Source organism: Aotus nancymaae, unplaced genomic scaffold (genome assembly GCF_030222135.1).
Source record: "Aotus nancymaae isolate 86718 unplaced genomic scaffold, 86718_ANA_hifiasm-v0.15.2.pri h1tg000008l, whole genome shotgun sequence".
Classification (NCBI taxonomy): Eukaryota; Metazoa; Chordata; class Mammalia; order Primates; family Aotidae; genus Aotus; species Aotus nancymaae.
Genome location: NW_026988419.1, coordinates 11711426 through 11725742, shown reverse-complemented (window position 1 = coordinate 11725742; position 14317 = coordinate 11711426). Strand labels below are relative to the sequence as shown.

Genomic DNA, 14317 nt, shown 5'->3' with positions numbered 1-14317 from the left:
GTTGTTTTGTTTTAAAATACTGCCATGGAATTATATTACAGCACAATTTATCTAGAGATATTCAGATACATCATAGAACAAACTACGTTTCTGAAATGTGATAGGTACTTTCAGGACAAGCTGATGTATTATAATTAACATACAAACAACACAGATGTCAGGATTGCAGAAGGATTCCCTTGTATAAAATATCCACCAGAGAAATGGCCTGAAAGTTACTTTTTAATTTCCTTGACTCTTCCTCTATACCTTGTGGAATAGATGTGGGCTGGTAAGAGGTCTCCGACAGCTGGTATGTTGGCAGGGTCGGCATGGCAGTGGGAGGGAACCCCCCCGGAATGAGATGGTTGAAAGCCATCAGTTGATTGGCCCCAGCTTGCTTCCTCCATCTTGCACGGCGGTTGCTAAACCAGACCTATGGATTTAATTTAAAATTTAAGGATTTCACTGATGAAATAATAGTACATTCTTAATGAATTTTTCATGCTAAAACAGATTAAAGGCCCCTTACTGACAGGGCAAATAGATGCAAGAGTTCTCTGCCTTCTGTGTTGTTTGGGTGAACTGTCAGGGGTGAAAGAAGTGGTTAGTGTCAAAGGCCAGTAGAGGGGCTTCAGGGATCCTCCATGGTCTTGCAACAACAGCCCCCATCTACCTTGTGATGGCCATGGGCAGGAATCACTGAGCTCCTCTCCCTACCCTCAACACCCACCCACCTGCATGTAGACAGACTTCCGAGGAGGATACATGAGCCTCTGTGACCCCTGCATGACACATGTCCTAAATTTGGCCTTGCCTATTACATCAAGACTTGTATCTTATACTCTTATTAGTCTATCTCTGTATTTCTGTGGTCACTATGGGTATAGCTTCTGGATGGTCATATAAATTGAAGAAAGGATAAGTGGAGCAGTTTTTTCATCTCTTCCAAAATATGAGACATTGCACTGATCTTGATGGAAATAAATGCCAAAGAGGTAAATGTGTCAAGAAATGAAAGCCCTTTTTATCTAAAATAGTTTATTTTTGCCTTACTTCTTTCAACAACAGCTTTAGGCTCCTAGAATACTCTGTGTCAAGCACTATGCCAACAGGGTGCATTCAGAAAAGCCTGATACAATGTAATAAAATGACCTCAAAGAGTTCAAAGCCCAAGTATTTTGTAGGAGTCAATGGAGAGAAAGGGCAATCACGGCAGCAAGAAACACCTAAAATGTTGAGAAACTGTGATATAACACCTTTAATGGGTCCCATGCTCCTGCCCAACTCCTACTTCTACAGAGTTTAAATGCTGGACTTGGAGTGATTTTTCCACGAAGCACACATGATGTTTCCCCCAAAATGAGAGAGGATTTCTACCAATTAAAGATATTCAAATTCCTACATCAAAAGTTTATTGAAACTTTATTTTTTTTGAGACAGAGTCTCCATTGCAATCTAGGCTGGAGTGCAATGGTGCGATATTTGTTCACTGCAACCTCCACCTCCCGGGTTCAAGCAATTCTCCTCCCTCAGCCTCCTGAGTAGCTGGGATTACAAGCACCCACCACCACACTCAGCTAATTTTTGTATTTTTAGTAGAGATGGGGTTTCACCATGTTGGTTAGGTTAGTCTCAAACTCCTGATCTCAGGTAATCCACCTGCCTCGGCCTCCCAAAGTGCTGGGATTACAGGTGCGAGCCACCCATTGAAACTTAATATGGAAGAAAGCACTGTGCTTGGGGTTGGAAGGATATGAAGGGAAGAAAGTAGAGTCCCTGCATTCCTGTAGCTTCCTGCCTTGTCCTTGTGGGATTCACAGCACAGTCAAGGAGACCAAAATAATTGCTCGCTGGAGGTAGAAACTCCACATTTGGAAGCACGGAGAACCGGAAAAGCTCTAAAGTGGAAGCAAAAAGTTTCAGCTCATTTTAAAGTTTGATTCTAATTTCGACAAGCGATCACTCGAGATGGAAGTGACATCTCCTTCCTGCCATACAGGGCAGGAAGATGCGGCTTGTTCCAGGAGGCCAGCTTGTCTAAGAGAAGATGAGACTTGATTTCCTTACAGAACAATGTTAACAATTTTGCAACTTAATTGTCATTTTTAAAGTCAGATCATTGAAGAGGGGAGGAAAAGATTTCTCTTTTCTGGAGCAGGAGAGCCCAATTTAGCAAATCCTTTGCCAAGGGATTTGCTCAAACGTTTTGTTGCTCACCCAAGCATTTGTCTGAGAAGAGTTTTATCTTCTCTTGCCATTGTTGCAAGATACTGATAAGGAAAGCTGTTTGAACTTCCTCAAAACATCAACGTTTAATACTCCTTAAGTTTCCAACAGGAAAACGAAGTAAGTTAATATTTTCCCATGTTGATACATAACTGAATTAGAGTTTTATTCAACTTAATAAATTGCCACCTGGGGTAACAGAACCGTGAATAGCACTTAATTTCAGACCTGCATCAATTGTGCTTCCTCACTGCAAGTCTGAGCGCCTGTTACCACGACTCCCAAAGGCATCAGGATAAGAAAATCATTTTCAAGAAAGTTCTGGGAACAAACTGTGTTAGCCTGGGGAGGCTGAGGGTGGGAAACTAGGGTCATGTTCATGCCTGAGTGCACTGTGTCATGCCACACAATGTGGTTGTAGTTTATATTCTAATACTTCAAGATTAAGGAGGTACTCCCGACTCAGATGAGGTAGTCCTCGGCAACTATCTAGACCAACAACATATGGTGCATCTCCAGCTTTATATACTAGGCTGGGAGGAGAATCGGACTCTCAAAAGTTCTGATGTCACTTCACTGATGAAGATTTACTCTCCTCAATTCCACTGGTGAAATGCTTTATGAAGAACTCAGAAACGTACGCTTTGGTTGTTAGATTTGTTGCCAATCTCTCTGTGCCACCTGCCTTCTGTAGCCTTCAGATAAGTAAACCCAGGGTGGTGAAGCCTGATCTCTCCATCAGTCTCAACTTACTATTGATTCAAGGTTCATTCTAATGCCACCATAAGCCAGTTTTAAAAAACAAAAATGTCTTTGTTCAAATAACAAAGAAGAAACATCATGAGTTTCTACAAATACTTCAAAAGACAGAATCTAAACAGAGTAGGAGTATAAAGGTTTGGGGGTTTGTTCTCATATTTTCTAAAATGATATAAATAAGTATCAAGGACGTTGAGTAAACCCACCAGGAGTTGGATTAAAAAGTCTTCGGGGCTGGGCGCGGTGGCTCACGCCTGTAATCCCAGCACTTTGGGAGGCCGAGGCGGGTGGATCACGAGGTCAAGAGATCGCGACCATCCTGATCAACATGGTGAAACCCCGTCTCTACTAAAAAATACAAAAAAATTAGCTGGGCATGGTGGCGCGTGCCTGTAATCCCAGCTACTCAGGAGACTGAGGCAGGAGAATTGCCTGAACCCAGGAGGCGGAGGTTGCGGTGAGCCGAGATCGCGCCATTGCACTCCAGCCTGGGTAGCAAGAGCGAAACTCCGTCTCCAAGGAAAAAAAAAAAAAAAAAGAAAAGAAAAAGAAAACGTCTTCATATTTATAATACAGTATCTATTATATCCACAACAAAAGATGAAGAGAAATAGTTGCGAAGCACATCTTCACTGAAAAACAAACCTTCAGCGGGAGGTTCGAGATTCCCAAAGGAAGGAATTTAAATGTTTAAATTTAGGCTCAATAAACCCAGAGGGCTATTCCTGACAGAACCAGGGCTTGGTGAAGACTGGCCTCCCTGTCTCTGGCCATTTAACTAGAGTTTTATCATCTTACCATTGCCAGCCTTCTGCATTGCCTAGAACCAGCTGAATTTGCGAAAAGAAGCATTAAAGGAAAAATATACTAAAGCTGCAAATTAAGAAGTAGTTTTGCCTTCTTTATGCTTTGAAACTTAGAAAGGACAAATCTATCTTTAGTAGAATAAAAAGAGTGCCCTAGAAATGATATTCACTTTCAATACCTGAACGAACCAAGCACAGTGATCCTAGGAGGCTGTTACCAGCCCACATTTAACTGAAATGTTCTTGTTACTCATAAGTCTTAGATAAACTCTTTCAATATTGAATCACGAAGTCCTAACAGACAATCAATGAATAATCTACGGAATGGCATGTGTGAGTGTATAACACTGAATACGTTCCTCTAAAACACACGTATTTATAATTCAGTGGTTACATTTTCTAGAAATTTCCTCATGTTTTGAAAAGAATAGCAATGGCAACAGAGGCAAATTGGCTATGACTGATGTTCTAGGAGAGAACAGAAATTTTCTACCCAATGTCTTTGCCAGTAGGGTGGAAAGAAAAAGCTTTTCAAAGTTGGCTACACATCTTTAAACAAAATTCTATGATCTGCAATTTGATGTAATTCTACCATCCCCACACAAGACTACCTGGTCTTCCACATCACATTTAGCATGGTAAGGAAGTGGGGGCAGGACGCACAAATTGGTCAGTAACCTACTATTAAGCACAGTTAATTGCCTCTCACTGCATGTATAATACCACATCAAACATCTCCTTCAAAGCAAGTTGTTCTTTCATTTGATAAACTGCCGCCTGGTTCATTTTTATCTGCCCCCTGTCCTTCCCAACTTGGATGTCTCTCTGCTGAGCCCTTACATAAAGCCATATTTCATGTCTTTGAAAAAGGATCTTTAGAGGCATTTCTCTAGGAGTATAATGTCCAATGATTTTTTTAAAACAAAATTTTAATTGGTTGAAAGAGCCTCATAACATCATGATTATGAAGGGGAAAAAGATAATGAATTAGAAAAGAAAAATAGGATTTTCATAACTTTTTCTCTTGACGAGTAAGCAAACCAATTTGTTCAGATTCTCAACATTGTAAGTTTGAGGGGAAAAAACAAGTACTTTCTACAGTAAAGATACAATACGTCTTATTCACATGGGTGCAATGCAGACCAGGCAAAAGTTGAATTTCAGCTCCTCCCTTATATTAATACTTCTGGGACCATGAACAATTTGCTTAACATCTTGGGGTCCCTGTTTTCCCATGTGCTAAATGGGAAATACAAAAATTACTTCACAAGATTGTTGTGATGAATATATGAATATACAATGCAATCTAAGCATTCAAAAGAATACCAAGGAGATGTTAAATGTTCAATAAATGTTAGCTATTAAGTAAAAGGTCTCACAATGACACTTCTATCTGAGAAAACCAAGAATTAAAGCTCTGTTTTGTTTCCTTCACTATGTGATATCCAGCCAAAGCCTTTTGTGCCTGTGAGTAAACAGGAAAGTGCCCAGAGAACACCTCAAATAATTGAAAGCCAGTTTGACTTGAATGAAGGCTTAGGTCAAATTTGCTTCCAAGTTTCATGGATTAGTGCTAATTGTCCCATGGTGTCACCCTAATTTTGCCCATCAATAAATTACTGGTTCACAGTTTTGGTGTTGTACTCAAAGGCAATTCAGCCTACATTATTCAAGATGGATTATTGCAAATGCAATTTGAAAAATGGGGAGATAACATAATAGTTAATCCTTAGAAAGAGAATTTGCAACAAGATTGTAAAACGTTTGGTTAAACACTAGACTCGGGGCGGGGGGGAATGCTGCAATGCCAAGCACAGTACTTTCCAAGTAGGGAAATTCAGGGCAAGCTGCTCATTTCCCTGGACCTTCTCCTTCACTCTCATCTGTTTTCTCTTTCTATACCAGGCTCTCCCAGCTTTCCTATCACTGCTGCTATGTAACTTTGGCCACCATTTGGAGAACTGATTGGGAACAGGATGGCAACGGTGAACAGGAGAAACGCCATGCTCCCATGCATCTGAAAAGACCAGGGACACACACAAAAGCACACTCAATTGCATCCTGAAATATCCCAAAAGCAAACTCCTGCAGAGAGCTTTAGGATATTCTATACCTATCTAAACTTCTGAACTCTACAGATCAGTTAGATGGCTTTAAATCACCACTGTGCTTTTTTGGAAATTCCAGATTACTGATGCTATAAGGGTTCTGCTATATTCTCATTCCCTTTCTCATTCCCAAGGGTCCTGAGAAATTGTGCGTTTGGGTCATTCCGAAAATGCATGATTTCTCAAGACCCTTGGGAATCACCAGTGTGATTTTTTGGGAATTCTAAATTACTGATGCTATAAGGGGCCTGAGAAATCATGCATTCTACTAGCTTTTAATTTGGGTGTAGGGGAAAGGTATTTCCATTGAGCATATAATGAAAGCCAGAGGCTGTTTCTCTAGTTAACAGTTGTATATGCACATACACAAGCAAAGGCACAAAATTTTGTGTACAAAACTCAAATCTCCCAGATCTCCTGAAGTCCATCCATGATTATCCCGGTGGGACGTGAACCCAAGCTGTGATCATTTGATTTAACCAACCCCATATTTTTAAAATTAAAAGAATTAAAAACCTGAAGTTCAGAAAGATTCCAGCAGGATTAAGTAACTTGCTCAACAAAACACTTTTGTCAGTTAGAAATGAAACCCTATCATCTGACTCCTAGTTAAATTCTATTTCCCCAAGTAGCTTTTATTTCTGTCTTCCATTGTCTTCATGGTAAAAAAGGATGTCACTTGCATACTTCATGGGATTCTTATGTGGAATATTTACTACAGCTTTTGCACATCATAAATATTTGGACCAGGCACAGTGGCTCACACCTGTAATCTCAGTACTTCAGGAGGCCGAAATAGTAGGATCACTTGAGTCCAGGAGTTTGAGACCAGCCTGGACAACATGATGAAACCTCATCTCTACAATACAAAAATTAGTCGGGTGTGGTGGCACAAGCCTGTACTCTCAGCTACCCAGGAGGCTGAGGTGGGAGGAGCATCTGAGCCCAGGAGGCAGAGGTTGTAGTGAGCAGAGATAGCACCACTGCACTCCAGTGCACTCCAGCTCAGGCAACAGTGAAATCCTGTCTCAAAAATAAATTAATCAATTGATATTTGCAAATAATTCCTCCTCACAAAACTTTGATGCTTGTGATTATTTGAATAACAGCTACCCTAATTACAGATGAATTGGCAAATCATCCTTTAAAAAAAAAAACCTTGTAGTGTTATTATTACTAGGCAAATAGTCACTGGTGTACAACAGTTCTCACATTGTGTACTCAGATTTGGCTATGATAAACTCAACACAGGCCAGGCGCGGTGGCTCATGCCTGTAATCCCAGCACTTTGGGAGGCCAAGGTGGGCAGATCACCTGAGGTCGGGAGTTCAAGACCAGCCTGACCGACATGGAGGAACCCCGTTTCTAAAAAATAATAATAATAAAAGAAAAGAAAAGAAAAACTCAACACAGTTACAGCCCAAATGAATTTTTATAAAACACTGACAAAGGCTAAAGTTATAGTTTTAGTCCCATCTCTGTTTAGAATAGTGTAGAAATATTTTTCCTCAGGGGAATAAAAAGAAATGTAGACATGGTTTGGGGTTTTCAGGGAGGGGGGTGGTGTTTGGTTTTCCCAGGTGCCCCAAATTAAACTAACTCACACTTTCTGGCTATCACTCAAACTGAGTTGACTTGGCTACTGCTTTCCCAGATCCTCTAAAAACTAAAGGATTTTCTTCTGGCATTTTAATCAGTGATTAACTACTCCCTTCTTTTTCCTGCTGGGTTAAGTAAAAGATCCATATGCCGGGTGTTCTAGGGAATTTGTTAGGCTATAGATCACAGCCATGGTGCAAGACACGATGTGTCTCAAGGGAACTAAAGAAGCCATAAGGAATGTCAAGAGTCACCGGGTTAAAGCCACATTAAGACAGCTGTTACGTTAATGAAGGCCCTGCTTGGAAGAGGAGGTCACTGTATGGAAAAGTATGAACTACTCTTTATTGGTTTGATCCCATGTCCTCTGAAAGTTAATGGAACATTATTATTATCCTTTGACATTCACTGACCCAGATGAGAATGCTGGATACTGTATAAGCTACATGGGTTTAAAATATATTCTGTCTCCATCCTCAGTTTTGACAAAGGGAGGAATGAAAGAGACCAATACCGAACCTCCTCAATTTTCCATCACACTCCTTGTCTGATCTCTACAATAAATGTTTATTTTTTTGACTCACACTGAGTTCAGAGCTGATACTCGGCCTGTCTTAAAAATATATCTGGTGTCAGTGGCTCACACCTGTCATCTCAACACTTTGGGGGGCCAAGGAGGGAGGATCACTTGAGTCCAGGAGCTCAAGACCAACCTGTGCAACATAGCAAGACCCCATCTTTACAAAAAAATAGCAAAATAATTAGCCAGACATGGTGGCATACACCTGTAGATCCAGCTACTCTAGAAGCTGAGGCAGAAGGATCACTTTAGCTTGGAAGATGGAGGCTACACAGTGAGCCATGATTAAGCCGCTGTACTCCAGCCTGGGCAACAGAATGAGACTGTCTCAAAAAAAAAAAAAAAAAATCCAATAGATTGGATTGGCCAGGTACAGAAGACAGGTACCAAATCCTGGAATATAGTGGTCACTCAAAAGAGGAATGATTGGACCTCACCTCATATTTGCAGGTAATCACAGAACTGTAATAAAAGCAAAGTAGATTTGAAACATATTATTTGTAACATTGTTATATAGAATATTATACTATTATAATAAGATTTAAGCCGGGCGCGGTGGCTCAAGCCTGTAATCCCAGCACTTTGGGAGGCTGAGGCGGGTGGATCACGAGGTCGAGAGATCGAGACCATCCTGGTCAACATTGTGAAACCCCGTCTCTACTAATACAAAAAAATTAGCTGGGCATGGTGGCGCGTGCCTGTAATCCCAGCTACTCAGGAGGCTGAGGCAGGAGAATTGCCTGAACCCAGGAGGCGGAGGTTGCGGTGAGCCGAGATCGCGCCATTGCACTCCAGCCTGGGTAACGAGAGCGAAACTCCGTCTCAAAAAAAAAAAAAAAAAAAAGATTTAATTTCTCTGCCCATTTTATTGAGATAGAGGGTTTTTTCTCTCTACTGCACAGTACAGAAATGACCTCCATTAACCACAAATCATGATCTTATATTAATATGCATATTAAGATCATTTTAGTGATATAGTAATATTAATGTTATGTTAATATACTATTCATATAGTGTTATAATATTATCGAATATTATTATATCGATACTGTATTGAAATATTTTTATATTGAAATACTATAATTTAGTGAATAAAAGTCATTTCTACACAGTGTGATGGGGGGAAACACTCTGTTTCCCAATGATAATAGGTTTCCCAACTTTAAAACATGAACCTTGGTGTATCTGTGACTTTTCCTTTCACTCACCTTCCTCCCCACTTCTAGCTAACACAACCAGATGCCCATTCTACCTCTGAATACCATCCACCACTATCTCTTCCCTGCCAGTCCCACTGTCACTACCTATCTCATGCCACTGCCTATCATATCAAGTGTGAGCTCACTAGCCTGAAACCCAAGACCTCCACAGGATGTCCTCAGCCTAGGTACCAAACCCTATTTCTTCCACGACCCTACCACTCGTTACATTCTAATCAAACTAGTCTCCCAATATGACTAGAGTGAAAACGAAAGGTCATCTTATATGTAGCCCACCACTTCTATCTCTCTGTGCCTCCGCTCATATAATTCCCTATCATTAGTATACTCTTGTTACTCAGCTGGTCCAATGAATATCTATCCAGCCTGGAAAATTCATCTTAAATCTGCCCTCTGGGCCCAGCACGATAGCTCATGCCTATAATCCCAGCACTTTGGGAAGCCAAGACAAGTGGATTGCTTGAACTTGGGAGTTCGAGAACAGTCTGGGTGATGTGGCAAAACCCAGGCGTGGTGGCATGCACCTGTAGTCCCAGCTATTTGAAAGGCTGAGGTGGGAGGATCACCTGAGTTCAGAAAGTGGAGGTTGCAATGAGCTGTGATTGTACACTGCATTTCAACCTGGGCTACAAAATGAGACCCTGTCTCAAAAAAATTATAATAATAATTAAATCTGCCTTCTTCATATTCTTTATTCCTTCAAGATCTCATCCCTTGAGTTCATGTCCTTTGCAGGGACATAAATGAAGCTGAAAACCATCATTCTTCAGCAAACTAACACAGGAACAGAAAACTAAACACCATACGTTCTCACTCACAAGTGAGAGTTGAGCAATAAGAACACATGGACACAGGGAGGGGAACATCACACACTGGGGTCTGTCGGGGGTGAGGGGCTAAGGGAGGGATAGCATTAAGAGAAATACCTAATGTAGATGACGGGTTGATGGGTGCAGCAAATAACCATGACACATGTATACTATGTTACAAACCTGCATGTTCTGTACATGTATCCCAGGACTTAAGTATAATAAAAATAAAATAAAATAAAAAGATCTCATCCTTTCCTCTTCTCAACTCCCATTGCGCTTTTTCTCTTTCTGCACTTATCACATCTCTGTTATTTTTTAATTATTTGTATGTTCACTTTTTTACATTTCTTAGACGGCAGGTCCTTGAGAGAACTGTCTTAATTGATCTTAGCATTCCTTGACTTTCCTAGCACTATGATGATCATATAAAAGTTTGAATAAAACGATCTCTCTGACTGGGCTCTGAAGACTGGAAGAGGCTACTTCTGAAAAATTCTGTAGCAGGACAGTTAATTAGCTGCATCTGTGAAAGTGTTGAACAATCTAGGGACTATGTCAACTGACTAGTTCACTGCTGAGTCCCCAGCCTGAAACTTACGTATCTGGAAATAACACACAATATCTGCAGACAAGGTAAATTCTGGGGCGAGGAGTTCCAGGATACCCTAAGAAGTCTGCCATCTTTCAAACAGTGTTTTACTAACTCCAGGGGGATGTTCCTTATTAATGATGAAAACATTATTCTATACTCAATAGAAACATATTATATCTTAGTAGACTTTTCGAGAAGGTTCAGAGCACCTCCAAGAGTTCAAAAGATAATTCAACGTGTTCTTCAAGTAATATAATTACTTGAAATGCTTCTTAATTATAAATCCTTAAAGGAAGGAATTTCACATTATACACCTTTGCACATTTTCTTTTTTTTTGAGACGGAGTTTCGCTCTTGTTACCCAGGCTGGAGTGCAATGGCACAGTCTCGGCTCATCGCAACCTCCGCCTCCTGGGTTCAGGCAATTCTCCTGCCTCAGCCTCCTGAGTAGCTGGGATTACAGGCACGCACCACTATGCCCAGCTAATTTCTTGTATTTTTAGTAGAGACGGGGTTTCACCATGTTGACCAGGATGGTCTCGATCTCTTGACCTCGTGATCCACCCGCCTCGGCCTTCCAAAGTGCTGGGATTACAGGCTTGAGCCACTGCGCCCAGCCCTGTACATTTTCATAATTGAAAGGTCACAGAGATGAGCGTATAGAATCCAATTATCTCTATACTCACTTTGCAGCTATGCCACCTTGGGTAGTTACTTATATAGTCCAAGTCCCAGTTTCCTTATCTGTAAATGGAGAGTAGCAATCACAGTACTCACCTAGGGTTTTAATAATGATTTAATGGGTTAATTTATGTGAAGCACCTAAAATAGTGGCTGGGACAGAGTAACTACCTAAAAATTATATGCTCTTACCTGTATATCACCCCCAAAGTCCATATAGTGCCTGGTGCACAATAAGGATTCCTGAAATGTTGAGTAAGTAATGTGAAGTGGTGCACTACCGCGTGTCATAAATGATATAGTTGCATTCTGTCAGTAATAATAGTCAGAGTCCCTATATGCATCCCTAGTAAAGGACCACTCCTAATATATTTTTGGTGGGGCTTGAAATACGCTTTAGATGAGAAGATGCTTGCTTGTTTCCTGTCTGGACTGAAGTAGGACACGGAGGTCTGGACATCAATACCTGTACTCGGGCCTCGGTGAGCTTCGCCCTCTGGGCCAGTTCTTCCCTGGTATAAATGTCAGGGTAATGAGTTCTCTCAAAAGCACGCTCCAGTTCTTCAAGCTGTTCTGCTGTGAAGGTGGTTCGGCTTCTGCGCTGTTTCCTCTTCAGTGGTAAATCTGGTTCAGAGTCAATATCAGAGCCTTCATCTGATTGGGGTGCTGAAGCTAAAAGCACAGAAGGAAAAAAAATAATAAAATGTGAATTAAAAAACAAAAACAAAAACTAAGGTTGAATCCAGGTTCTCTACCCGACTGCAAGACCTCGTTACAGCGGTCCCCATACCTCAGACAAAATAAATGGGGATCAAAAAACAAGTCTGACCAATACATAATAATTCCAGTCTTAGTCTACAATGCATTCCCAATGTCTTCCATGGACACCAAGCTCCCCCATGCAGTCCTGTATCATTAAATAATATTTAATCTCTTCCCCTGCTCTATCTTTCTGCCCCCTAGGCAGAAATAATTGCTCACGGCATCAGTCATTCTAGGCCAATTATGAGCTCTTAGAAAACAGGGACAGGACTTATTCCATTTGTATGGTGCTGTACTTACTACTTACTGGGTGCTTTCTTCATGTCTAATGAATGAATCACATTTAGTTTTGTTTCTGATAAATTTTCACTGCCTTTACACTAGGAAATCTGTTCAGTGTGATTTTTAAAAATATTCCAAATGTGATTCCTTAGTACCTAAGGAGCGAGTAACAGTAAACTATTGCCAGATTCCTATATATTTATAGACTCTACTGCTCATAAAAATTATATTTAAATTTAGTATATCATTATCAGATAAGGGGAAATACTTTAAAGTAAATGTATGTACTATTAAAATGTCAATCTCTAGAACTGACCTGAGAAGAAGCAGGCATTGTCTAGTGAACTGTCCCTAAACAGAAGTTTAGAGTCTGGGTCTCTGCTGAGTAGATGGGCATCTGTCCAGAACAGCTGCTTTATTTAGGAAACTCAATGCAAAAAACATGTACAGTCCCTTTCGTAAAAAAAGAAAAAAATATTACAAGTTCCAAGAAGGCAACAACAGATTATTAACCCAAGCCCAGAGCCATTCTGAGTGTGTGGCCCTGAGCAACTGCATAGGACAAATGCCCCTGAAGCTACCCTGTGGTGGCCTAACACACACAAAGCTTGTGTGTGTTTGCCTGTGTTCATATGTGGAAGGGAATTTCAAAATTGAGTAGGCAAGTACACAGGCAAGAGAAACGGGAACTGGGAAATTAGATAGAAATTAGATTAATGATACAATAACAGTTAGTACTCCTGTAAGAACAGGGTCTGCATCTGTGGCTGCGACTAGCAAAGCTTGGGTACAAGTGGTTCCATTTCCAGGCCAGAATTTGACGAGGGCAGGGGCAGAGCAGGCATCTTCCCTGTTTCTGCTAGGAATGCGTTAGGGATCCCACAGCAATAATAGAGCAACCATGATAGTAATAGAGCAACGTTGCTAGAGAGGGTTCTGCAGTGTGGGGGAGAATGCATCGGACCAGGGCTCTGGACAGGAAGAGCAGCCCTCTCCAGAGCCCCAGGTACTGGGGTAGTGGGCAAAGGTCTGTCCAAGGGTTATCAGGCCACAGACCCTGAACCTAGACGGGGAACCAGAGCAGCCTGGCTCTTGAACACAACCAAATGTACTCTGAAAATTCTCCCAAAACTAAGGGATCCTGTAAAGAAGCGGCTGAGGTTACTGTCAGCAAACGCGACAGTAAGCCAGAAAATTGTAGATTATTAATGTCAATGTCATGCTAACTCATTTGTACCCTCAGGTTGGTAGAACCTGGGGAAATGCAGGTGGCACTAGAAGCAATGTGAAAATATGTAAGTCCTAACCTTCTAATTCTCTTTTATCTTAAACTCCAACCTAACTCTGCCCTACAGAAATCTAAAATTTCATTCTATTTCAGTAGAAATTTTAAACTGCCCAAAATGATATACGTCCAAAATGAACCCATAAATGTGATTTTCAGTTTTCTAACATTTTAATACTTCCATACTATTCACATCTAAACATTATGAAACTAAGAGGCGATAGAGTGAATTAATAGTGTATGTGATAAATTTTTAAAAAATATAACTGAAAACAAATACATGTGCATAAAAACAAAAGTATAATCTATAACGCATTTAATGTGTGTTAGATACTATTTTTGATTTTTCAATTATCTAATTTGATATAAAATGTTTTCATTTAACATAAATTTTGTGTTAGGATGTTTTAGTATTAACTTAAAGAAAGAAAAATAGACTTTCTCTTGCTATAGCAGTATTTTAAAGGACTATTCACATGCTAAAAAATATGCCATGCCTTCCATTATAAACTTCAAAAGCTCCCAATGCAGCTTATATGCATATATGATTGATAAATGTAAGCTAAACTAAATGAACGATGATTTGTGCCGAGTCATAGAGCAGTGTTTCATAACTTTTTTGG

At 40.5% G+C, this 14317-nt stretch overlaps 1 protein-coding gene across 3 annotated transcripts in view; it reads right to left on the bottom strand.

Moving 5' to 3' along the window:
• The window catches only part of PAX3 (paired box 3), a 98160-nt gene that overhangs the window by 21219 nt on the left and 62624 nt on the right, over positions 1-14317 (bottom strand). For all 3 annotated transcript variants that reach the window (XM_012446372.2, XM_012446373.2, XM_012446376.3), the window contains exons 5-6: positions 11832-12037; positions 250-415 (exon numbers count right to left, since the gene is read on the bottom strand). In XM_012446372.2, coding sequence (XP_012301795.1) covers positions 250-415; positions 11832-12037 — 372 coding nt within the window. The remainder of the gene's footprint in view (positions 1-249; positions 416-11831; positions 12038-14317) is intronic.